This window comes from Triturus cristatus, chromosome 8 (assembly GCF_964204655.1).
Source record: "Triturus cristatus chromosome 8, aTriCri1.1, whole genome shotgun sequence".
Classification (NCBI taxonomy): domain Eukaryota; kingdom Metazoa; phylum Chordata; class Amphibia; order Caudata; family Salamandridae; genus Triturus; species Triturus cristatus.
In genome coordinates, this window is record NC_140591.1 from 600,781,653 (window position 1) to 600,809,300 (window position 27,648).

General features: G+C 48.8%; 1 protein-coding gene across 1 annotated transcript in view; it reads left to right on the top strand.

Moving 5' to 3' along the window:
- CLN5 (CLN5 lysosomal BMP synthase) overlaps positions 1-14,097 on the top strand; it is a 91,784-nt gene extending 77,687 nt beyond the window's left edge. The window contains exon 4 of the mRNA XM_085622051.1: positions 12,800-14,097. Coding sequence (XP_085478177.1) covers positions 12,800-13,287 — 488 coding nt within the window. The 3' untranslated portion in view covers positions 13,288-14,097. The remainder of the gene's footprint in view (positions 1-12,799) is intronic.
- Positions 14,098-27,648: the final 13,551 nt, after the last annotated feature.

Here is a 27,648-nt window from a genome sequence, read left to right on the forward strand (position 1 = left end):
CCTATCTCACACATTCCTGTATCGACCTCATACTCTTACCAGCCCTATACTGCTAATCGCTAAACCACATCGACATACTCCCCAGAAGGATTTCAGACCACTCGCCCATCCATCTCAGCCTGGGAGGCTCCCCCTCAGCATCCTAGACCCATGTGGCCCCTCAACATGTGGTATCTCCAAGACCAAAACTTTGTCCGGGCACTAAAGACAGAGCTCCAATCCTACTTCAATCATAACTCCGGAACGGTAGCACAAGTGAGTACTCTATGGTCGGCCGGTAAAGCAACTATTCGGGGCTTCACAAAACACTTGATTAGACAATGGGAACGCGAGCGCCTCTCCCTTATCACGCAACTAGAAACCCAAGCCTCCCGTCTGGACCAACGCCTCCTCATTGACTGTGAGAAACCGTTTTTTGTCAGTTGTGCCTCATTCGGGAGGACATTAGTCTATATTCCTTAGAGGCGGGCAAGCTTCTCTGGTGGGCAACGATAGCCAATATCTACCATTGGGGTGATAAAAATGGGAAAAAATTGTACTGGTTAGCCTCCCATCATCAGGGCAACAGACGAGTCCCAGAGATTAGCGATGCCGCAGGCTATACACCTCGAACCCTAACCTATATTGCATGGACCTGCGCCCTGTATTACTAGGAATTATATTCCTCACCGGCGGGCAGAGGCGAGGCAACCGGAGACCGTCTTTTGCATGAGCTCACCCTCCCATCACTCTCCCAGGCGGCCCTTCTGGTCGTAAAGCGCGACATCGCAGCAAAGTGGTTGAACCCCACCTCCCCAACCATTACAATGTGGCGCAGTGGGGTCGATTGGTGTGCTCAACAGGAGAAGGTGGTGTTTGAGGCTCGGGCTACCCTCAAAAACATGATCGAGTTTTGGGTAAATTGTTGCACCTCTGACGTGGGGGTATCTTAACTGCAATGTGACTGGGACTCGAAATTTCAAAATCTCTTTTGTATAACTCTAAGGTCATCTGGTTGAAGCATGTCTATATGATACTCTTTTGATTCACTTGTGCCTTGCCCTTGTTAGCCACTACACAGCGGTTAAAACCCAATAAAATGTGTTTATAAAAAAAAAAGAATTCTGTGATCGCACTCTTGGGTATTTCTCTGTTTCCTCCCATACGACCATGATGCTCCAGTCAGAAAATGTTGACTGTCTTTTAAGGACTAATTCAGCTGTAGCTGTGGAGCACTGGGTGACAATAGTTTTTTTTCTCCCTTCTTTCGTTGCCCCACAAGCCGCCCGCGCCCACAGCTCCCTCGGCGTCTCTGAACTTAAGTAAACTCTCAGTTTACTTTAGTTCAGAGACGCCGAGGGAGAACTGACAATCCTGTCAGTCAGCATGACGTCGGACCGCCCACCCCCTTCAGAGTCTGAAGGGGGTGGGCAGTCCAATGTCATGTTGACTGACATGATTGTCAGACCAGGGGCAGCAGGCAGCACCACAAGAGCGCATGAATGGGGAAGGTCGGCAAATTTTTCTGCCGTGCCCAGTCATGCGCACTAGTGTCTGCACAGGCTGGCGCATGCCCATTAGGAGAGCGAGGGTTGAGCAAAGGCTCAAACCTCGGTCTCCTAATGGGCAGGCGGGCGGAGAGTAACCGTGCCCCAAGGCAATCCTGGCGCTGCTGGCAGCGCCAGGATTGGCTGAGAGGGGTTGCCACCCACTTGCCAGCAGTGATGCGGCTGTTCCGTTCCTGTAGGCACCAACGGACCCGAGGCAGCGCGGACCTGCTCAGGTAGAATTTCTTTATTTATTTAAAAAAAAAAACCCTCCCGGCCACCACCTCCGTACGACCCTCCCCCTCGCGAGCCGCATCATGCTGTTGCTTAAGTGTAAAACGACCTGTTTCAGCAGTTAAGTTAATTATTTCCAGATGAAAGACTGGTAATTTTGCTTCTCTCCTGCGAGTTGTGCAGCACCCCACTGCAAAAGTGTCAAGTATAAAGTGTCTGTGTTAAGGGTTTAATAGGTTTCCTACTATGTGTGTGGTTCCCATATGTCATAGTCGTGTGTCAGCTGTGGGGGATAGGGAGGGAAAAGATGTCTCTCAGATGCTGTCCAAATCCCCCTCCCATATTGGCGTATGCTATGTTCACAACTTCTGTCAGGAGTGGCTGTCACCCCACCCTCACAGGTGGTCTTGTTATCAACATGGTTTTAGGGGTTTAGGTTGGTCATTTGTCAGATTTTGCCACCAGTTTGTCCATTTATATATCCCACACACCATCCGACTGTCCATTGACTCCTAATATAGACAAAGTGCGCCATGTGTCTATCTCTGCAGTGGCCCCTTTGGTGAGATCCCAGTCAGTTCCTCAGGAGTGGGGCAGAGAGGGGATTTCCATGCCACCACTAGCTGCCTTTTGGTCAAAATGTATGCCAGGTTTATGAATTTCATGACATATTTTTTCTTTTTGGTATGTAGAGGTGCCCCCAGTAAGCATACAAACTAATATCGTGATTGCACCACTCTTGTTAATATATCAGAATAGTTCATATTAAGTCCAAATACTGATTGATGTTCATCTTTATTGGTGATTCATATTCTTCTTTCTCTTGATATAAAACAGAGCAAACAGCCAACGCGTTTCGTTCTCCACTGAGAACTTCTTCAGGGCATTTTAAATTTCCAAAAAACGAACAGAGTTGGTATTTATAAACTGTTGTCTTGGTTTGAATAAGTCTGTCCGCCCAATAATCGTCAGTCAGCTTGTAAGTTGAAGTAAACGCCGTTACTGTATTTCAGTATTCAGTTGGAGTCATCAAATGGTGATATAATAGTCACCATATGCACCATAATGCATGCTTTGAATCAAAGTATCATGGCATTACCCCATGTTGCAGTGACAACGTAGCCATCAATCTCGTAACTCGCGTGAGCCCGCCGTAGTTTCGACAAGTGCACCCAGTAAGCATGTGGTGGGTCCACTGTAAGTGGTCTACCACTTATTTCAGCTGTCTTTGCTACCGATTGCATCCAGAACTGTGTGGCCTCCGGGCAAGACCACACCATATGGTAAAAGTCCACTTCCAGGCACGGGCATAAAGGGCAATTAGGCGTTATACCTGGGAACATAGATTGATCTGCGGTTACGTAAGTTTGGTGCTAGTGGTTACATTGTGTACATTTGAGGCAGGGTATAGTTGAGGCAGGGATTCCTGGACACATTATTTAAAAAATGTAATGCGGACTTCCACTGTTTATCAGTCAGCTCCTGGGGTATGTAGAGGGCCCATTTAGTCTTAAGGTCAGAGTAAAGTTTGTGAACCCTCAGAATCCTACAATATTCGAGAGTGACTGCCGTTTTGTTATCTCCAAGAGTAAGTAGACACAGTGTTGCAGGGATTCTGCACATACACAGAACTATCCACAGGTTTATGGGACCTCGGTGTATAGGGGCTAAGCCTTCCTACCGCCTTAGGTCCCACGAGCTCAGGACCGCTATAGTGTCTCAATCGCTCTCCTACTCACAAACGGAGAAACCAATGATTAGACACCCCAGAACACAACACTCCCGGATCTCTCCGGAATCGTGGTAACAAGATGCACCTTTTTGTAAACACTCTCGTACTTGTCCACAGTAAGATCTGACAGAGACACGCAGATAGTTTAAAATATTTATTTTAACTAACGTGTTCAAAAATGCAGTATACGAGCCACCACCAGCAGCAAAATGCATAATATCAATATAGTTAGCATTGCAGCAAGGCCATATACCATAAAGGGAGATGTAATTTTATAAAGACAGTTGTTAAAGGACTATAAGGCCTAACCACCCTACCCTTGGTAAGCAGAAGTATTATTATATAATAGAAGATCTCTGGGCTTTGTCAGCAGACCCCATACCTCAGGCCATAGATCGTATTTCTACATCACAGGTGCGGGCTGCTCTTGTCACTGGAAAGGTCCCTCGCCAAGTGTGTGTTACCTAAACATGCATCCTCATAATATCAAAGTACGATTCTCCTGCTGAAACAGCTGCATTGGTATGTTATGTCTAAGTGCTAGGGCCTGACCTGAACAGAATAACAAGAGTCAGTGTTTATCGACCTTGCTCACAATGTTCAGACTAAACTCCAGGAACAGGCAGAGAACAAGCACAGCAGAGAGTTCTCATGTGAAAGGCATAAACAAAGTTGTGCAGAAAATAAAGACATGCAGTGTCGTGCGCAAAAGCAGTATCATGGCTACCGAGCTCATGCTAACTTAAAGATGTCGACAATGACTCCAGCTACCATGTGAGAACCGCTAAGTAGCAAGAGTCAGATGGTTGTGGTTCCGTGCGAATGCAGGCTCAACTTAAAATCATATTCAATCAGTTCGGGTTTGTAAAGCACAGCTTCTCACCCATGAGGGTCTCAAGGTCCAGGGAGGAGGGGAGGGGCGCGACTGCTGATCTGTTGCGCTATGGTGTCCAGTCGAAGAGCCAGGTCTTGAGGTCCTTCCTGAATTGGGTCAGTGACTGGGATTGTCTGGGATGGATCGGCAGGGTGTTCCAGGTCTTGGTGGCGAGGTAGGAGAAGTTTCTTCCTCCACTTCTTGTTTTGTGGATCCGAGAGACCGTGGGAGGTGTCTGGTGGGGACATGGAATTAAAGACGGTGGTTCAGGTATGCTGGTCCTGCTTCGCGGAGGACTTTGTAGGCATGCATGAGGAGCTTGAAGGTGATCCTTTTGTTGACTGGGAGCCAGTGGAGTTCTCTGAGGTGTTCAGAGATGTGGCTGTGGCGAGGGATGTCGAGGACCAGTCTGGCTGCGGCGTTTTGAACGTTCTAAAGTTTTCTAAAAGTTTCGGGGTGATGTCGGTGTAGAGTGCATTGCCGTAGTCGAGTCTGCCGCTGATGAGTGTGTGGATGACCGTTTTTATGCATTCGATAGGGATCCATCTGAATGTCTGTCGTAGCAAGCGGAGTGTGTAGAAGCATGATGAGGCGATGGCATTGATCTGATGGTTCATTATGAGCGAGGAGTCCAGTATGATGCAGAGTTTCGTGCGTGGTCTGTGGGGGTGGGTGGAGTTCCCAGTGTGGAGGGCCACCATGAGTAATTCCAAGCAGAGGGTGAGGGTCTTAGGATGAGGACTTCTGTGTTGTCCAAATACAGTTTGAGGCAGCTACACTTCATCCAGGTGGCGACGGCCTTCAATCCTCTGTGGGAGTTGTTTCTCGTGGTTGTTGGTTCATTGGTAAGGGAGAGGATCAGTTGGGTATGTTGAGTCCATAGTTCCTGATGATGGTCACGAGGGGGGGGGGGCATGTAGATGTTGAAGAGGGTGGGGCTCAGGGAAGCACCCTGGGGGACACCGCCACTGCATTCAAAGAGGAACAGAGGTAGTCTGACTTGCTGTGTTCGTCCTGTGTGGAAGGAGTGGATCCAGTCCAGGGCCTTGTCGCGGATGCAGATGTCGTGGAATCTCCTGATTAGGGTGCATGGGAGACGGTATCGAAGGCGGCTGAGAGGTCCAGAAGGATGAGGGCTGCAGTTTCACCTCAGTCGAGGAGAGAGTAGATAAAGTCGGTGGCACCGAGGAGTGCAGTCTCGGTCCTGTGGTTGCTCCTGAAGCCAGATTGGGGGATGTCCAGGATGTGGTTTGCTTCAATGAACTCAGAGTTGGGGGTTGATGGCCTTCTCGATGACCTTGGCTGGGATGGGGAGCAGGGAGATGGGTCTGAAGTTTTTGAGGTCTCTTGTGTCGGCAGATGGTTTCTTTGGCAGAGGTATGATCTCTGCATGTTTCCAGTCATCGGAGAAGGTGGTGGTCTCGATGGAGCAGTTGATAGTGCCACAGAGCTCGGGCGATGGCGGCTCTGTGGAAGATGTGGTGCAGACATGGGTCCGAGGGGGCTCCAGAGTGGATGCTCTTCATGGTCTTGAGAGTGTCGTCAGTAGTGAGCGGGGTCCAGTTGAGCAGGGTTTGTTGAGGTGTGGCGGGATTGGTTGTGGTGGAATTATTTAACTGATAAGATTTTTTCCTATATTGGAATTACTTTTCCACAAACTTTCTTCTAATGAGTGCTTCAGAATCTCTTGAATCCTGACGGCCCAACTCAAATTAGACAACCTTCCTTTATGAAGTGCTCCAAGGGGCCACCTTCTTTTACTTCCCTTATTTCAGCACTTGTTTTATGGCTCCTTTGTGACTTTTATCTTAACAATGATTTATGTAGACAGCACTCGAACTCCTCCAGCCTAAACCACCCCATGTTGTCTGCCTTGAATATGTTGTTGGCATTGTCCTATAGCTCCTGTATAAGGTTTTATTGTCTCATGTCCCAATACGAGCAAAAACTCTACTGCTCGCCAATTACCGGGTTCCGGACTCTGCCTTCTGTCTCTTCTGTTGCTGAGTTGAGGATAAAAAGTTGGTAGAGTCATCTTCGGGGGTAGTTTGCTTCCCCCTTTTATCTCTCCATCACTCTTACAGCCCCATTGACCCCACTGTTGCTCTTGCTATTCATAGAAGTCTCAGTGGCCTAATCTACCCTAACTCAAAGGACAGATCCTTCACAGCTGTAGCACCACGTGGGGCCACCCAGCCCCCATTTTGTCGTGTTTTGTTTAGGTTGGAGGGACTTTGGTCACTTAGCACGGGAGCAGTCCATGACCCACCTGACCCAAAAGACACTTCGATTGGGGATGACCCTATTCCCACTCATGCCTGGAACTAACCCTTAGTTCTTGCAGTAGTCTCAGGATCAGCGCTAACCCAAGCACTGCTGTTTCTCATAACCTCTCACCTCCAGTGTTTCTGTCTTCTTGGCTGCCGCTGATGCATCAGTTAGGCACAACGGACATTTTCCCTCATGATGTGCATGCCCAGTCCCATTCATGGGTAATCAATCTCTATTTCCTGCACTCACTTCCACTTTTGACCTTTCTCTGACTGCCAAGACTTCTTTTGCACTAGACCACTGCACTGGTTTATTCTTTTCACTTTATCTTCACTTGAATATTGGTTTTTACTAGCAGCAGGTGTGAAGTTCACTCCTCAGGCATATGCCACCATCGTGACCCAGGCTATATCCCCAATATCTTTTAAAATGGAATGGGTTGGAATTAGTCAGAAAATAGATGATGAACCTCAGACTTGCATTGGAGAATAACTGGGTCAGCCCTGCTCCAAGCAGTGACTTGTGCAGCGCCACTCCCCCTGCTATGGCGGAGGAGCATCGCCCCCCCCCAGCCCGCAGAGGAAAACAAAAAATAAAATGATAATAAAATAGTTTTATTATCATTTTTTTTCACAGTTGGTGCCGAGTCTTGGAGGCAGGGCCATCATAATGACAGCAGCAGGGAGGAGGAGGCAGAGGAGTGGTGGGCATAGCTGTCAGTGCACATGTCGGTTTGGCCGGTCATCTTAAGAAGGCTAAACCATACCCACACTGACATCTTTCCAACCCAGCTGCGTTGCTGGGTGAAGAACAACAGCAGGCACAGGCTCCCAGCCCTCTGATGGAACGCAAAACCAGCCTGCTCTGCCCAATCCTGATGCTCCTCTCATGGGTATTACCACCATAAGAGCAGTGTCTGGATTAACCGTAGGGGAGCCTCAGCCTTTGACCAGAGGAGCAGAAGAACAGCAAGCAGAAGAGCGCGAGCGGCAGGTAAGTTTTTATTTTTTTGTTTGTTTTGTTCCTGCCATACCACCTTCGCTGCCCCCAAACCAACCCGTGCTGCCACACCACGCTTCCCCAAAACCAGCCGCTACTGGTCTCTTAACAACACATCAACAGGTCCAAACTTCCTCCAGTCTCACCTCATCTATTTCCAAAGAATAAGGCACCTTGGAGGACTATGACCAGTAAAAGACACAGAGTCCCTGACACTCCCTATGATGAATGGACAGGGTAAGTGACTAAGTCAACCTCCTGTATGGCTTCAGCAAGTAGCCTTAAGGGCTGGATGCATCAGCACCACTGGACTCCAACACCTTCTAATGTGAATCGAGTTGTACAGATGCTATACATAAGGGTTAGGTCCCATCTGATGTATCTATGCATAGAGTGAGCTGCTGGCTTGTGCTGGCAGTCTTAACCTTGCTCAGAATGAGGGTCATGTAGACCTGTACTGAAAATATCGCCTATAGACATTTTTCGTGTGTATACAGGTAAAAACACAAAGGCCTAAATTTACTAAGATTTCATGCAATGGGGAAAAGCGGAGCAACCACGTAACAAAGATTGACATGCTGCTATCGTTTGTGCGGACGCACATACCGGCAGCCTTGCACAGTGGCACAGAGGAGTGTGTGCACTGACTAGTGTAGAATGTGTACTGGAGGCCTTACAGTACAGGGTCAGGGCAGCACAGCACACATGTAAAACGTTGGTTTCTGGAGAAATCAAAACAGTCCCTTTGGTCTGCATCTGCTTCCACAAAGCAGGAGTTTCTATCTTCGTTAAGTTTGAGTTGAAACCTATGAGTGCTTACGCTGATACACACCCTCAACACCTTCTTGATAGAAAGTAGTGCAAAGTGGATTTAAAGTTGTAAAAAGAGCACCTTTCCAGTGCAGAATTCCCTTTGCTCTGGAAAGAAAATGAGTGCAGCTGCTTTGTCTGGCAGTAGCGCTAGCGCAAATCCTAGGTCAATCTTGGCCAAAATGTTAGTGTGGGCTGAAAATCAGGGACAGAGGCCAAACACCTTAATCTAGAAACCACCACTGCTCAAGCCAAAATATTTAAAAATTCAATTCAAATTATTCCCTCAGTTTTGAGTGAGGAGCTGTAACTATTTTTGTGAAATGGGGGGAAAGCCATACCAATCACTATCCCTGAAGAGTATGGTTCTGTGAGAGACTACGATATTTGGAAATTCCCATCTAGATATTTTCCGATCACATTTGATTGGTTGACGTATCCTCTAACTGTAAGCCTGTCAGCTGAATTCAATATACATACATTGTTGCCTTTCTTGCCATTGTTCCTTCCTCCTTCAGCTTAGACGTTGTTATAAAAGTACTCAAATAGTATTTGACTCAACGTTATAGTTCAATGAAATGAACCTGTCATGCAGAGCTAATTTCCAATTAACCTGCCGAAAATTATTAAAATAAGCTTTGAGTATGGTTTTCTGGACTATTTACAGAGCGGATTATGCAGTTCTTACCTGGCCAGGTTGCCTTCTTAGATGACCTAAGAATACTGGCAGAAAGTTCGACTTTCTGCGTAGATTTCCTAGTAGTGTTCCACAATGATTACTTGCTGCATCAAGACAGTGTACCCTAGTTTGTTTTTACAGTGAATATCTTCTATTTTCTGTGCAATAAGCCAAATTCCGAGTTTCTCACATTTTTGCCAAGAATCTTTCATTTTTTTTTTAAACAAACTTTATTGCAGTTTTATTAAGACATGACAGTAATCACAGCAATCACTAACGTGAGATGGACCGTGCCTAAATAAATCATGTTCACTAGGGCTCCTGTCAAGGCCTCCCAAACAAATTCTTTTGCATCAGTATTCCTCTACTAGCATCATCATAAGACAGGATCGTTTCCTAAACACTCAATGATGAGTTCTCAGCCTGCACGTGCAATATCAAAGGCACCTGGAAGGAACATCACTCCCACTACCCCTATTCCCCCTCTTGGTCCTGCAATCCCGCACATAGTCGGTAGATCCAGGTTAGGCACGATCTATAGTCCCATCCGGAGGATCCAGTTCATAAGTGTCCCTGCGAGACCTCACTGCAAGCCTCCGCAATAGATGACGGGTTAACAAAACACCCTCTGCCCTCCCCCACCCCTCCAACTCCCGCCCCCCACACTGTCAGACATGTCGCTCCATCCGCTATCTCTCAGTATTAATAATGAGCCACGCTGATTGGACCACTGGTATCACAATATCAGGGGACAAATGGACGGGAGCTACCACTCAATACCCACTACCCTCCAGCCCCGCCACCCGCTCTATAAGGGCGAAGCGGCCATGCGTGTGCACTAGTGTTGTCGTGAAGGAGATCAGTCAATGTCGTCCGTCGGGTTCTTAAGCAAGTCCACCATCGCCACTCATGCTCTGGCTGCAGTCAACATTTTGTCATTATCGGCTCTCTGGGCCATTTGTAGTCTGAGAGTCCCCTCGCAGTCGGCCCACTTTATAAATTCTCGCAGCCATCGCGCAGCATTAGGCGCCGTGGCCGCTTTCCAATGACTGGTGATTTCTCGTTTAGCAAGGACTAGCCCCAAGTCTATGAATTTACTGGTCACTTTGTTACGGGCAGTGTGGGGAAACCAGTGAATTAAGCAAAAACCCGGGGTCTGATCAATGCTCCTATCCGTTATTTCGCCCAGTTTAGCCGTTACCCCCCCCAATACTCATGTAACAATGGACACGCCCAAAACATATGCAAAAACGATTGCCAAGATTCTTTCATGTTGGATTCCACACATTTTCTTTTTGGAATGACCTATTATTATTAGGTAGTTCATTGTTTCAATCATTAAAAAATCTTTACAGTATATATAAAAAAAACATTAATACAACTCTTGGCTTTGCACTGTAATGGTCTCAATCAAGAAGAATGTAACGATTGGATGTTGACATTTGCAATTAGATGAAAAAATGTGCTTCTAGAAAGAGATAACTCATGGTGCAAAAACAGGAGCAAGGTAGTGCTAAAGTGCTTGAGTGTTTACAGTCTGTTATAAAATAAAAAAAGCTGTCATATTCCGAAGATTGGTGCAGTATTATCAAAAAGTACATCAATGATACAGTCAGTGGTAAAATAATAGGCAGTGGATCGGGTTTGCTTGTGCCACCTAAGCCACTGCTGTTTAGTGCATATTTCGGGGTTACAGAGATCTATGGAGAGGAGTTGACATTGCTTGTTTCCACTCAATCCCGCAACTTATTGTTTCATATTCTAAGAGCGGTGTTCCACCATTCTTAAGGTTTGTCAAGTCATTCAAAGTGATGTAATCACCTATTTGGTATGTCGGTTTTGTTTTTATGTGCACACACATTCTGTTAAAGATTAACATTCTGAACACCAGTGGTGCCTCAATTTATTCCCACCAATATTTTGGATGTATCAGAATCAGCTTAAATAAGATCATAGGATTTTGTAATCACCCAAAAGCATCTCTGGACAGACACTTTGGGACCCTCCCCTAAGGACCTTGTCCTAATCCAGTGATCCCAGTCCGAGACATTCACTTTCACCTTCCTGAAAATGTCCCCTCGTTCTTTAGTTTACCCGTATTTCTCCCACCAAGCAAGGACACAACTCGCACAAAGAAGATGAGTTTCCCTTAGTGTTGTGCAAGGCTTCCCTATGTAGTCCTGCACAGTATCCCGGAGGAGGTTTTTTAAAAAAATTATTTCACTTTTTCTGCAAAACAGTGTTTGAGATTGGAGTCTATTTTAAGCATATTTTCTGTATCTTCCAAGATTTCAGCGTTCTGGTGCCAAGATCTGATTTTTAGTCTAGGTCTGTACATTTCCGTGGACTTTCTAATGCCTGCCTGGTCTGATATGCAGATATGGGAAACTCTAATGGATATAGATGAGAACATCTTCCAGTTATCAGTACAAAAATAACACTGATTTAAGGAAAACACCAAAATCTTTATAACTCATTTTTTCTAGTAGTAAAATCTAGGCGAAAATATGATTTTTGTTTTCTGGGCGAATTTCCACTATCTCAAATTGACAGTTCTCAGCTATGAAGTAGGAAAATCTATCACCCGCCCTTGGTCAGTAAAAGAAAACTATTTATTATGAATTATGTTTCTTTAGAATTAAGGACCATATGTACTACAATACTAGTGGCAAAAAGTGGTTGCAAATTGTGACTTGACGACTTGTGTCCAGTATCTAATTTTGTGAATCTTCCTATGTGCTTATAGCTTGATTCTCAAAATAGGGAAACATTGGGGGTCACGGACTGACCTGTCTACTGAATATTAATTAGGCAGGTCATAATTTGCGACCCCCCCCCCCCCCCACACACACACACACACAATTGGCTATATTCACAGGGAAGCTGGCTTGCAAAGGACAGCAAACTGTCATCCCTTGATTGCATTTAAAAAATAAAAATAATATATATTTTTTTTAAAGTACCCTGATTTCCTTAATAGAAAGGAAAACGTTAGTGAGAGCTGGCAGTGGTCCTCTAGATCACAGCCTGCTCCCCCTGAAGCTGCCACCCTGATTCTCCTAGGATAAGAGGCCCGAAAGGGACCTCTTCTCCTTTGTCAATCAGCTAACTCCCCAACTTGGGAATTGGTAACTTATCAATGGTTTGTGACCAGAATTGCATTTGCAAAACACTGATACTTAAGGTTCCAATTCTTTTTTTTTGATGGGATGCCCAAATTACACCCCTTCCAAATCTCCCAAATATCAAATAGGTAACCATTTCTAAACTAATTCTGCAATTCGGAAAACATTTTCCGAATAGTAAAATGTGGTTAGTACAATACAAAACAATTAAACTGTTGCAAACCCTCAGATTCACTGAAATGCATGGTTCGCTACCAGTAAAAAGCTTTTCACATCTGGCGCTGAGTTTTCAGATTATGGTAGACCCGAGACACATATGGCCTCTTGAGATTCGGGTTGGTATATACATCAAAACCATGATGCAATGTTCATTGTAAAAGGAAGACAAAAGTATGTACTGTATTTTATCTTTAAAACGTCCCCCCTACTCATTAGCCCAATGGAACCTGTTTTCCAATTAGGTCTGAAATGAGTTTAAGCATCACATTGAGTAGGATTCGTCTTCATGGACGTTTTAACTTCTGGTAATACATGTTTTGTATTTTGCAGGAAGCATGTTCAATCAGATGGCCAAGTGGGTGAAAGAAGATAATGACACGGGTATTTATTACGAGACGTGGACAGTCCAAGCAACTCCTGAAGTGAACACAACCGTATGGTTTGAGTCATATGACTGCTCCAAATTTGTCCTGAGAACATTTCAGAAGTTGGCAGACTTGGGTGCAGTCTTCACCAAGAAACTGCAAACTAATTACACAAGGATATTCCTTTATAGTGGAGAGCCCTTTTATATAGGAAATGAAACTGTTGTTTTTGGACCTGGAGAAAACAAGACAGCAGCTGCAGAAATCAGGAGCTTTTATTCTGCATTCAGGACTCCTCAGTCAGTCAAAGAGTTTCTTCTAAGTCTTTTAAATATATATGATGAAGTAATTTTGAGAAAAACATTTTACCTCTTTTATAACTTTGAATACTGGTTATTACCAATGAAGTATCCCTATATCAAAATAACATACGAGGAAATCCATCTACCGTAGACATTGACCAATAAAATGATCAACATGACAGACAGAATTCCTATTGCACCAAACCTCTACAGACTATCTGACATGATCCAAGACTGCTTCACTCCACAACCAACAACAAATTCTCAGCACAGACCTCTGCTTCAAAAAAAGAAGTTACCAAGAAAATCAAAACAGTGCTTTATCTTATCGCCCTCTTGATAAACGTGAAATGCTTCCTACCTGAAACAGAGTTCAGGACAAAAGTGCAAGCCTTGGTACTCTACAACAGTGGGGAGAGGCAACACTCTTCTCGGTGGCCTCCCCACCACAGTAGCACTCAAATAAACAATCCCACAAACTGCGGCATGTCTCTACAACATCATCTCAACACTTAAGACACTACACTGCCTCCCAATCAGATCCTAAAGATCAGCGGCATCACCTGCCAGACCATCATCGATACCCAGCTGAGTAATTAACCACCTAAGGCTGAGAGATCGCCAAACCAGAAGCGAGGCCAGTGCCAAGATGAAGATTAAAATAAAAAAAGAAAGAAAAGACCAGAAGGCAGGACTCTCCATCTATGCACCAAAAGATATGGAACAACATCCCAGTCAACATTAAAGCAGCTTCTTCTGTAATGAAATTAAGAATGAACCTAATCTATACTTATGACACAAATTTTTAAAGAGCAGTACCAACCAACATAAGAACCTATATACTACCTGGCTCTTGTAAACAATCTTGAGTCATATCTCAGAGTTCACGGCCACTGCTCAGCGCTCTGTTGCTTCCTAACAATGCTTGTGTAATATAAATATTACTACATGAATAGCTAAATGCCTTTTTGCTGTTTGCTTTTATTAATTGCCCACCAATTAATTTTTTGAAGACGAGGATAGCAACACATTGAGGAGATTAAAAATGTTTTCAAATAGGATCAACACCCACTCTTTAGTCAACGTTGTTACATTGATACTACAGAAATCAGTCTGCCTTTCTCTTCGAGGTGAGATCCGTGTGCTACTGATGCTTTGAGAGCTGCAAAGTTGATATGTGAAAGTAGAAGCTGCAGTGCGGCAACATGCTGCTGCTCAACAAAGAAGCGTGCATGACTTGGCCCAAGCCCGCCCCAGTGACATGATACGCTGAACGTTATTTGGCGTTCGTCCTAAATCTGCACTCCTGTGTACTGCATCATACTATCAGATTCTAAATCACACCCATCCTAGAGATTTAACTGAGCTTGTTCTCACAAATTCGGACAATGACATTAGACCCTTCCCTATTTTTAGACCCCCCCCCCGCTACGTGCCCTAACAGGTTTTGGCAGGTCTCATGCTTTTGAAAGGGTATTACGTTTTTTTCTGCAGCCTATAAACATGAAGTAAGATGTAGACTGACCATAATTTATTAAGACTTGGCATGTCCTACATCATTAATATGACCGGATGTCTTAATCCTCTCAGCTGGGCACAATTTCAGGCTGGTACTCGCATGTTAGTTGCACCATAAATGTCTTGGGTCTGTCCAGGGTAAGTGTGGACATACCCAAGACGTACACAAGTGGGGCTGAGCATAATATTGACCTATGATATATAGTATGCTTTGCGAATGGTGCGCCCTAGAGTGTTGTATCAACATAAGCACCCATCACTGTTACTGAACAGTGTATGGTTTTTAAAAACTCAAACATTCCAAACCTAAGATACATGCCTCGTGCAGGCTTGGACAAGTTTCAATATACCCCATCCACTTTAGAAAGCTTGTTTTCTGATTCCAGTAACACTGAATCCACGCATTGACGGTGAAAGTGCCAATATGTCTTGAGCTGTTTAAAGTAATTAAATAATTTAAGACTCCATTCTGTCATCAAGTGAAAATGTGGCCAATTATTTCAGTGATCCAGTTGCTAAATATAGTTTGGATATTCTGGAGGAAATGTTTCCAGCCTCTTCACATACTTCATATTGTGGTAAATTAATTGGTTCTCAATGAAAACTAGTTCTGTAATTTATTGGCCTTAAGTAGATGTTCAGGCTTCAGCAAGACTGTTTTTTCCACCAAACCTCACAACCAACTTTGTAAAAGATTCTGTATTGTAGCCCGCGTTACACGCCATGGTACTCCTGGCAACTAGGGAAAGACATGTTTACATGTAACCCCCACATATAATTATCTTGAATTCTGAATTAGCAAAAGCGGATCATTACATTGTCATCTGGCCACCTCAAAAAATAAATGTTTCTCTTTGGCATTAATTTGAGAGCATCTTGTTTGCTCACATGTTAAAAGTAATCAGAACTATGCTTTTTCCTACTCTATTTTACGGGCCGGGGACTTTTTTAGTGAGAATGTATAGACCTGCCTCGATTTAATGCAATATAGGAGCAATTTTTGCCTTTCTTCTTTATCTAGCCATGCTCATTTAAGGTTAAAGTGAGGACTCAGGGGCGTGGCCAAGATGGCGGGGTGAGCGGTCGCACTCTCCGTGAGCTCCCGAGACCCTAGACCCCTGGACCGCTCTTTCTAGCAGGATCTCCCCCTGTCCTGCTGGGAAGTCGCTGTGGCGGTGGTGGAGGTGCGGCGACTTCATTTTGCAGTTTGAAGTGGCCCCTGGAAAGTGCCACGGGAGCCCAGAAGTGCGGACGAGGACAGGAGCGGCGCGGAGGCGGGGCCGAGGCCTGGAGGCACGGATCGTGGTGTGGAGCCGGAGTACAGGCTACGATCGAGCTGCCCGGATCGTCTCCGCACAAGCGGTCAAGTCTGGAGGAGGCCCGCTAGTGGAGCTGCGCGGGGTGGAGACGTTGGGCGGCAGCTGGAGGCAAGACCAGGCCCGGGAATTAGCACCGCTCCCCTGCGTCTGGCCGGGGGCACGGCCTATCAGCGAGGGGCTCCTGAGCCAGGGTGCTGGACGAAGCGGCAAAGAGCCCGGCGACTGCCGGTGCGCAGCGGAGGATCGACGGCCGGGGGGCACCGGGCGGGGGTCCCGGTGCTCTGCCGGTGGAGGGACTCGAGACGGGCGGAGCCAGTCCCTAACAGCGCGGCCTCCTGGGTGAGCGGACGGAGAGACGGCTGGGCTGCGAGGAGCGGGCCCCGGGGGAGATTCCGACCCTCGAGGAAGCGAGGTGCAGCAGCGGCGCTGGAGGGCGAGAGCAACGGTGCAGGGACCACAAGCCAGGGACGCCGGTGAGACGTGGCGGCAGAGGGAGCGGGCGAGGGCGGTGTCCCGCGTGAAGAGGACCGAGCTGCAGAAACTCGAGGCCTAACTTTGGCGGGTGTGCTTGTAGAGGAGGCCCCTGTCCGGCTGCGGAGGAGCTTGGGGTCGGCCGGGGCCCCTGTGAGCGTCCCTCTGATCTTCTGACACCAAACACCACTGCTTGGGTGGCCTGGATACAACGTGGGGGACCCCGGGGCCTCGCGGTGCCCAGGGAGTGACTGGAGCAGTAGCCCCCCTGGTCGGCATTCACTTCGGAGATGGATCGGGGAGCGGGACTCTAGAGAAGAGGTGGGCCTCATTGCCTTGCGTGGACCCCCAGAGGTGAGGGGGAGTGGTGACCGACGGCGGCAGCAGCGGATTGAGCAACCCCCCAGCGCATGGTGGAGACGGGTCCGAGGAGCGTGGAGTGGGCCTAGCGGGACCCAGGTGATTGGGAGCGGGCCGCGCCCGATTGCCTTGCCCGATGAGACGACGGTGAGGGGCGGAGGGATCCCCTGGGGCACGACGCTAGAGGTGGGTGCGCAGCAGCACAGCGGATCGAGCACCAGTGACGCTGGAGGGGCTGGCTGCCCTCTGGTCCCTTAACAATGGCAGGCAACAAAGGCAGCAGGAAGGGGGACCGCACTCTCCCTGAGATGCTTGGCAAGAACCACCAGAGAGCGGACAGGGGGCAGCCGTCGCCGGGCCCCTCAAGGGGCTCGCGGGAAGCAAGCGAGGGGGAGCCGCCGGTCACTAGATCTTTCCTGGAGTCCCTCTTCAGCTCCCTCAGGGACGACTTCAAAACGTTGAAACAGGAGGTCGCCGGGGAGGTGCGGGAGGCGAAGAGAGGTGGATGGCCTAGGAGAACGGGTGGCCACCGTGGAGAATGCGAACCAACGAAGAGACGAGGAAATCGAACAGTTGCAGCAGGAGGTGCTGCGCCTCCGGGACCAACAGCTAGACCTTCAGGCGCATAACGAGGACCTTGAAAACAGATCCCGGCGGACCAACATTCGGGTCCGGGGAGTTCCATCCACGGAAGAGGGTTCCGATGTGGCTGGTTATCTTCAGGCCCTGTTCAGGGAGATCTTGGGAGAGTCGGCGGAATTCCCCATTCGGATCGACAGGGCGAACAGAGTGGGGCCACCGAGACGGGCGTCGGCCCCACCGCCGGACATTCTGGCCTTTCTTCCGGACTTTCCGCTCAAGGAGCGCATCCGGGCTGAGGCGCGGAGGCAGCAGTCCATGACCTTTCGAGGTTACTCGGTCGCTTCATACCAGGATTTATCTGCCATTACGCTTCAGAAACGCAAGGCCTTTAAGATCGCAACTGACTGTCTGAGGGAGCGTGGGACGCCCTACACCTGGGGTCACCCTTTTCGTCTTATCTTTCGGTGGAATGGCACCATGCACCAACTACGCTCATTGCAGGAGACATGCGGGGTCCTGAGCATCACCGCGACGGAGGAGGAAGCGACTACGCCGCGCCGGAGGTGCCCGACTAGGGATGGCTGACAGCGGGTGCCGGGGCGGCGCTCCCCTGGGCGTTCTGGGAGACCGGACTCGCCTACCATCCGGGCTGGCATGGACAGCGCTGTGCTCGGGGTGGCCAGGGACACTGCCTCCAGCGACATAGCGGTGACGGCGTAAGACCTCTCCGGGGGGAGATCATCACAGCTTACTTCATTTGGCAGGTTTGGGAGCTCTGGGGGGGGGAGGGGCTGCGGGGCAGGGACTGTGGCTGGACGTCCACTTAAGTAACTTACCGCAGACGTGTTCCCTCGGGGACTCGACTGGGACTCTGGTTTGCTGGGGTTTGGGAGGGGGAGGGGGGAAGAGCGGGGGTCAAGGGTTGTTGGCCTACGGCCGGCGGGTTGGTGGGTTGGAAGTTCGGGGGTTTTGCACAGGCGGTATGGTAGGGGTGGGGGAGGGGGATAGTTTGGGGGGGGATTGGGGAGTTGGGGGGGAACCGGGAGGGGAGGGGGGGTCGTCCAGTGCACCACGGGGGTTCTGGCCGCTGTGGCGGCTTCCATGCGACGGACTCTGCGTATGCGGAGGATTTGTGCTATCTCTTCTGTCATTCCCTATGCCACTTACAACTCTCAACATTGTGACTCTTAATGTTCGGGGCCTCAATAACCCGGTTAAACGGCGCGCGGTGTTGTCCCTACTAGAGAGTACCCGAGCAGACATTTGCCTCCTTCAGGAGACCCACCTGTTACCCCGAGACTGCCACGGACTACGCTCCCACAAATTCCCGACGCAATTCTTTTCTTCCTGCAACACTAAAACGGCGGGGGTGGCGATCTTGGTAGCCAGGCATTTTAAGGGGGAGGTCCTCCATAAGCACACAGAACAGAAAGGCAGGTTGTTGGCCTACAGGTTTCGGGTTGGGGGGCTCTCCTTCACGGTAGGGTCCCTATATAGCCCCAACGAACAACAGGAGCGCTTTCTCCGCTCAGCGCTGGTGGACGTCACTGCTACGCAGGACAGGCACATTATCCTCGGGGGCGACTTTAATATGGTCTTCGATTCGGCCTTGGATAGGTCCGCGGCTCGCTGTCCGCAAACGGGGGAGTTCTCGACCGGGTGTAAGGTGTGGCTAGCGGAGTTGGACCTCCATGATCTCTGGCGCCGCATGCACCCTACTGATAGGGACTACTCTTATTATTCCCACGCACATAAAACCTGGACCATCTCCTGGTCACGGCGCCGGTGTGTCCGCTAGCCACCGCGACGGAGATAGGGGTGATCTCCCTGTCTGATCACGCCCCGGTGTCCGCTACGCTCTGTCTGCTGCCGATTTCATGCCCGCCAAGGGTTTGGCGTCTCCGGGACACCCTGCTGCACAGGAAAGCGGTTGTCACACGTGTGACGGACACGATTCGGGACTATTTGTCCCATAATGATGACTCTGATACACCCCGGGCGACCCAGTGGGCCGCGTTGAAGGCCGTACTCAGGGGGGAATTGATAGCTATCTCTGCGGCTGACAATAAAGAGCGGCGGCACAAGAGGGAGGAGCTCACCCAGCGGGTCCGCGAACTTGAACACATGCACTGCAGGACGGGGGCTCCCCGGATCTGGCTGCAACTCAAGGAGGCGAGGAAGCTCCTGACGGCCTTGGACATGGACCGCGCGGAGTATGCGGCTTTGCGCCTGCGCCACGCTTATTACACGGGAGGGGACAGGTGTGGCCGGCTGCTGGTGAACAGGCTCCGGGTGGCGCAACAGCAGCAGCTGGTGAGGGAGATTTCCAACTCCGCGGGGGCGATGGTTACGGAGGATGCCAGTATAGCCGAGACCTTCCGCGGGTTTTATGCGGACCTCTATTCTGGGGACCCCCCGGATGAGCGTGCGACTGCGACGTACCTGGACTCAGTCTCTCTCCCGTCCTTGGCGCCTCTGCAGGTGGAGTACCTGGACAGGGATATCCGAGTTGAGGAGGTGATATCCGCCATAGCCAATCTTAAGCAAAGCCAGATGGCCAGATGGCTATACGTCCCTCTTCTATAAAACGTTTTGTGCAACGTTGGCCCCGATCCTCACGCGCCTCCTTAATTCGTTCTCTACTCCTGGCGCCATTCCGCCGGACCTGTTGCGGTTATCCCCAAGCCGGGAAAGGACCGGACGCAATGCGATTCTTACAGGCCGATATCACTACTCAATATAGACCTCAAGCTGTACACTGGGATCCTGGCGGCGCAATTGGCTCCCCACCTGCCGGGACTTATAGACCCGGATCAGGCGGGCTTTGTCCCCGGACGGCAGACGGTGGACAACACCATGAGGATAGTTCACCTCATAGAAAAGGCATCACGGATTCCCGGGGAGAGAATGATACTCTCAGTGGACGCTGAAAAAGCGTTTGACCGCGTCCACTGGCCTTACCTGGAGCAGGTTCTGCTGAAGGTGGGTATAGGGGAAAAATTTCGCTCTATGATTCTCAATTGCTACAAATTCCCGACGGCGGTGGTCCGGGTGAATGGCTATAGCTTTCGGAGTTTTGACATCGAGAGGGGCACGAGGCAGGGATGCCCGTTGTCTCCGTTGCTCTTCGCCCTGTATATGGAGCCCTTTGCCCAGAGGATACACGACAATGCAGCGGTGAAGGGGGTGCGGTTTGGCGGCTTTACTCATGCCAGCTACCAGGACATACTTACAGGACTGTTACCCGATGCTCTGGTCGACGGATCTGGTGCCCTATCTAGGGATTCAATTGGTTCCTACCTTACCGGCTATGGTAACTGCTAACTATGCCGGCTTGGGCAGGAAGATTCGGGAGGAAATAGGCCGGTGGGACCGCAGCCACCTTTCGTGGTTGGGCAGAATAGCGGCCGTTAAAATGACGATCTTACCCCAGATTCTGTATCTGTTTAGGGTGCTGCCGCTGCAGCCCCCGGCTGGATGGATCCAGCGGACGCAGTCGGACTTAATGCGCTTCATATGGCAGGGCAAGAAGCCCAGGATGAGGAGGGCGCTTTCCGTGCTGGCGCCGGAGGCTGGGGGACTGGGGATTCCAGACCTCCGCAAATACTTCCAAGCGGCGCAGCTGCGCTACCTGGTGGAGTGGAGCAGGTGGGAATCCGACAAGCACTGGCTCTTTCAGGACCAGGCGGTGGTGGGCAGGCCCCTGCAGGAGGTGCCTTTCTTGCGTAGGGCTCACCCCCCTGCAAATCTATACGCCTCCTTTGTCACGAGGGTACCCTTGCGGGTCTGGGATGCCACCAACGCCATCCATGGCCTGACGACATTCCCCTCGCCGCCTACGCCTCTGATTGATAACCCTGACTTTACCCCGGGATTGGAGGGAGGGGCCTTCGCTTTCTGGCGTGTGGCGGGGTGTCGGGCCTTGTGCCATCTGTACAACCCGGAGGAGGTCGTCCCCTTCTCACGCCTCCGACAGGTCTGCGCGCTCCCGGAGACCGAGAGGCTGCGTTACTTGCAGGTTCGTCACTGGGCACTGCATCCACAGGTGAGAGAGATGGCCGACAGGCGACTCCTCCCTTATGAACGCTGGCTTATATCGCGCACGTCCGACGCAAAGCTCATACCCGACCTGTATCGGCTCCTACAGCCGCCTCCCTCACCCTTCTATAATCCAGGCAGGGAGAGGTGGGAGAGAGAATTGGGCAGGTCCCTCAGTCACAAAGAATGGGAACAGGTAGCGTATAGGGCCAGGCACTCGGCATACCATATGGGGCTCACTGAAACATTCACCAAAGTGTCCACCTACTGGTATTATACCCCCGAGCGGGTACACGACATGGACCGCAGCAAAGATAACACCTGCTGGAGGAGATGTGGGCGGGTGGGTACACTGACACACATCCTCTGGGACTGTCCGCTCCTCGACTCCTACTGGAAAGAAGTGATAGACGATATCGATTCCCACTTTAACACCGAACTGCCACGCCTCCCGGCATACATATTACTGGGCCTACCGAACGGGTTGATGTATCCCTTGAGATCTCGTAGGGGTAGGCAGATAGCTATTGCACTGGGGTCGGCGGTGTAGAACGTCCTCGCATACTGGTGCTCCACCACGGTTCCCACTGTCACGGGCTGGCTTCATAGATTATGGCATGTGCTAGGAATGGAGAAACTGTCGCTTACAGTGGCAGGGGATGCGGAGCAGTTCAATTACCTCTGGCAGCCGTTTCGGTCCCTGCTGGTTACTGAATTTAGGCAACTGACCTGCCCGAGATATCTTCGCCTCTTGCGGCTTACGACGCTTGAGGAATTGACCTCTTGAATGGACACGTGGCGGGGGCCCTTTCTGAGGTGGTGACGGGAGAGGGCGGGGAGGATCAGACCCATGCACTGGACGAGGGGAGGGCGAGAGGGAGGGGGGGGATTTTTGAGGGTTCGGGGAGGGTGGTCAGGAGGAGGGGGCCTTTGATGACTTTGCACTGCCCATAGCGGACTACTGTTTTGTCGGAATGCTCTTTGACGGGCCCACTGCCCGGTATATGGCCCTGCCGCTATGCTTTGACACTGTTTATGATTTGTAACTTTGGTTTCGTCTTTATGGGTTATACCAATAAGATTCCTTAAACGTAAAGTGAGGACTCAAACAACAGGATTTTGTTGTAAAATCAGCCCATTTGAAGCGTTGTCTTTGATTGAGAGGTTCAGATCGTGCAACTTTGAAAACAGACTTGAGGAGCATTGTTGTCCAACCTGAGGATTCAAAAGGAGACCTTGTGCTCCATTCTTGTCCAGTGCATCGGATATTTTAAAAAACAGTGGTTTATGGTCTGCATGTTTGTCACTATTGGCTTTTATAGATAGATAGATGGATAGATAGATGGATAGATAGATAGATGGATAGATAGATAGATAGATAGATAGATAGATAGATAGATAGATGGATAGATGGATAGATGGATAGGTATTTATTAATTGTATGATTAATTAAAATCAATAAAAATTTCAAGTAAACATTTAAAATGTACTAGACCAGAGGGGTGTTATTATGGCGATCTCCGCAAACAGACATGGAAGGTTGTTACATACTAGTCCGCAGCTCACTATACTGGATGAACATTAGCCTTCCGAATAACTACGCTTCCAACACAGATGACAGGGGGTACCTTTACACATTACTCGATCTGGTAGCCCCTTAAGCAGGTATACCGTTGATATGGTTGTGGGATTTTAACTGTGTGATATACGACTATTGTGATAGGCACCTGACTAGACCCTGTCCTGGATCAGCAATGGCCAAAGGCCTCAAGCGTGTAATGCAGGATCTAGGATGTGAGAAGTGTGGCTCAATGGTTAGAGCGGCAGACCCTGATGCAGAGGTCTGGCCCGGGACCAGGGTTCAATTCCCGCCTCGGCGGGTCTTGGGCTCATAATTCCTCGGACCTGATTTCTCGCCTCGGTGCCTATTCTAATCATGGGTCCCACGCTGCAACTCTGGGCAATAGCTTGCTTAATCTCCACAACGGCCCCAACAGCGCTGGGATGCCTGGCTTCACCCTGGGGATGCCCAGGAGTGGACATTTCACAGGGAAAAGCCAGGAAGGGTTCCCTAGCGGTATGAGTACAGCGCCGGGACACCCCGAAATGGGGTAGCTGTGCGCTATATAAGTACAAACACATTTACATTTGGCGAGTAAAACATTCAGAAGTCCGTGAGTACTCCTTCCACTCCGCAGTCCATGAAACAAATAGCAGACTGGATAGATTCCTGAGTATTGCAGGCATAGCCCCTGAAATAGACTAGTGCAGTATCTGTTCAGATTCCTATCGGACCACTCACACTTCCTCAAGACATATCGCCTGATACCAGAAAGGACAAAAGTCCCTATGTGGCAAAGATTGGGGGACACATGGGAAACATTGGATAGATTAGTGACAAAGGACTATGGATAAGGATTCCACCAAGAAGGTGATAGACCAGGCAAATGCTCTCATGGCTCCTGAATTGAGAGTGCCTCTCCCCAACTGTGCTGTCACTGCCGGACTCAAACGGTGAGCAGGTTAACACCCAATCTGCTATCTACGCAACTTTATTCAAATGGTGGTGGACCCTGTCCTGAAGGCAACCTTGGTGGCACTAGACATCGAAACAATGTTCAACACACTGGATTGGGATTACATGCAGGGTGTGTTGGCGGGTATGGGATTTGGCCCGAAGTTCCGGGAATGGATAAGATTACTCTATACCAACCCAGCAGCCTGAGTTAAATCTGGGAATAGCGTATCCGAATGATGGGATCTAGCGAGAGGCACTCAACAAGGCTGCCCACTCTTGCCACTGCTGTTTGCACTAGCTGTAGAAATTTTAGCCCTCAGACTTGCGAGCATCTCAGAGAAGGTGGAATTAAACTAGGGATGATGTATGCATATGACACATTAATATACCTGAACCATCCGAAGAAAGTGATCCCAGGTTTGCTCCGCAAGCTTTAAGGATTTGGAAATCTCACAGGTCAATGGCTTAAAAAACACAACATGGTATTATTCCCCCTGCCAATAAATGCCAATCTCACCTGGTACAGTTACCTGCAGTAGGGCTGCGATGGGAAACGGGAAGTTCCGTTACCTGGGAATACAAATTACACACACCCTGGAGTGGCGATACACCTAGACGTGGGCAAGGAACTCAAGGGGTTGGAGGCATTGGTTACATTCTGAAATAAACTCTCTATTTTGCTTATGGGTAGGGTGGCACTGGCAAACATGTTTTTTCTTCTCCACCTCGTGTATCAACTGGAGAAATGTAATACACCACATCCCACCCCAGACCTTCAAGACACGGATACCCTGTTGATTTCCCTAGTCTGGCTGGGAAGAGGAGCAGGGTCTGATTTACACATATTAAGAGAGACAAAGTGGAGTGCCGCCCTGGGCTCCTGAACCTAGAACTATATTACATAGTGGCACCGCTCCAGCATACGACACATCGGTGCGAGGAAGGGGCCAACTGAGAAAATACAGTTGACGGTCACAGTAAAACAGAAAAGCTACCCACAACTTGATGCAGGGGTCCAAAATGACACACAACCCATAATAGCCCAGAAAGTGGCAGCAGCATGGGGAGTAGTGGCCATGAGGGTACTGAGCAGACCACTGTTTTTCAGGGCTTTACACCTGGAATGGATAAAAAACATTCAGAGATACGGGATGGGTCATGTCCCTGGAGCGGTAGCGGGGGGAGGAGGGGGCGCTGTTCCGCTCTGGGTGATCTATAGCCAGTGGATACGTGTGTAAGCTACACTGTGTCCTGTGTGACTTTTGGGGCAGGTGGGGGCCAATTCCTGCAATTCGCAAAACTGCCAGGGAGGTCTGTACAGGGTTCCCGAACAATCCTACGGTGTCAGTCACACTGGAAACGATATTAGAAGGTGAAGGGGTTTGGCAGTTAATATCCAGATTGTACAAAACCCTGAAAGGGGATATAAAGTGAAGGATCCGATGGTGGCCCGGGCGAGATGGAGGGAAGACCTATGGGAACCCCTGCTAGATAAGGAATGGGTGTCTGCATGAGAATTAGTCTAAACAATAACTAGCAATCCGAGGTTTAAATTGACAAATTGTCCAGTACTACACTGAACCTAGCTAACCCCAGTGAGGCTACACAACCTCTACCCACAATGCCCTTCGATTTGACCTAAGTGCGGTGCCGACAGTGTAGCCTTCAATCACATGTTCTGGGTATGTGAGCAGGTGAGGAGTTATTGGTAGAAGATTTTCACAACCTTAAGAAGGGTGACCTGCATATTGTTCACTGCCACAGCAAAGCAATGTGTGTTGTGACTCTAGCCGCAGCCCGGCAACGCCAAAATGCCACGCAAATTCACGGCCCTGGGGTTGGTACTGGGGAAGAGGTGCATAGTGATCCACTGGATCTCCCCGACAGTACCCACACACTGTGTGGCTGAACGATAGACTAGAATGGGCATTAGCAGAGGAAAGGCGCTAAGAAAAGTCAGAACGGACAATAAAGCTACGCATGGAATTGCTCACTGGGCAGAAATGACACACAAGCTCACGGAATGTTGTAAACCTGCGTTGTTGGTGTGACTCCTGCCTCCTGTTACAATTGTTTCACGTAAAGCCAAAGCAAAGTACACTTGTCTTACCCCCTACTGTGTCAATCAGATGGGATTTTCTCCTGTAAAGTGATCAGTTCACTAATAAATAAATACTAAAAAAAAATATAACAAATGTACTTGTAAAAAGATGTAAGAGGTAAAGTGCATAGCGCAGTAAAAAGGGACAGAAGGAAAGCGTCCTGATATATTTCGCTGACAATGATCCTTGCCTTTGTGTATCATGCTTACTGAACTAATGTTACTTCCACATAATTTCTGCATAGCTATTTAATAAAAAGAATTACAAAAAAAAAAATCTGCATAGCTGGGGACGTTTGACTTTCTTCAGTTTGTTTACACAACGATGAATTTACAAAATCTGGCTGTCCTTTGACACGATTCTCCACCGGGCAGCATTCTATTGCCTTAGTGTCCTTTTGTAACTTTAAACTTCGCAGAATATTGGGAGCAACAAGTCTCTAATTTGGGCCAACAAATTCCTTCACATGCATAGGACATAAATTAGTGATTCTGGTACCGACCCGCATAATTGATCAGTATTGCCACTGCGTTGCCCATAGAGGTATGCCGTAGTGGTATGCATCCAAATCTGAGTCATGCCAACGGTCTTTTTGCAACAAGGGGGAGTGGATGTTTTAAGTATGCCGGTCAGTTTGGGGGGGGGGAAAGGGGGATGCACAAATAACATCAGAATCAATAGCGTAAATCAAAAATAATAGTATTAGGCTGCAAAGTAATCAAGAAGGGAATATGGCACCTGGAAAATGAAAGAATGCAGAGGGTGAAATCATACAAATAGCTGGGTGTCTCGATAAATGAATGGGGCCACTTGGAAATTCACATGAGTGTGTTAAAGGGCAATGCTTCCACAGTAATTTACTCATTCCAAAGATTGTTAAAAAACCTAACAGGTCTGACTGCAATACATAAGGTGGTCAAAGGTGAATGATTGCTGTCATTAACATCCGGAATGCTTGCATTCAGAAATAAGCTGAACATATGGCTGGACTAAGCCCAATGCAGATTCTATTGACGGCTCTTTCACTTACCTGACTCCACGGTCCCAGCACAAACGGCCTCAAATTTAGTCTAACAAGGTAAGATTTGGCACAGTGCCAGATTCGTAGTGTACTGCATGAAGTTAAAAGTAGTTAAAGAGGACTCTCTAAGAAATCTTCTATGGGAAAGCACAGAAACAAAAGGGGCATGTCCCACTGGAATAAATATTTCGATGAGAAAATTCAAAATCTAAAAGCAAAATAATTATGGGAAAGCAATATCCCCCATCAAACAGCTAGCAAAACTGCTAATTTATGAAAAGTGTTGCATCGCTGCGTGAAACCAGAGCGACACCTTGGATGCGCCGTATTCACTGTACGGCACTCCATGTCACAAGTAGTCAACAGATATATCGGTATTCCTGACGTATCTGTTGGCGCAATAATGATGCATTGCTGGAGTGTGTCGCAAAACAGACACAACTCCAGCAATGTGTCCTTTCACATGGGGCAAGCCTGTGCCAGTCTTACGCCTCCTGTGAGGCAGGCATAACAATTTGATGCAGTGGCATCCTAGAAGTGGCTTATTGAAATCTGATAGATTTCACGGCACCACTTCTACGAC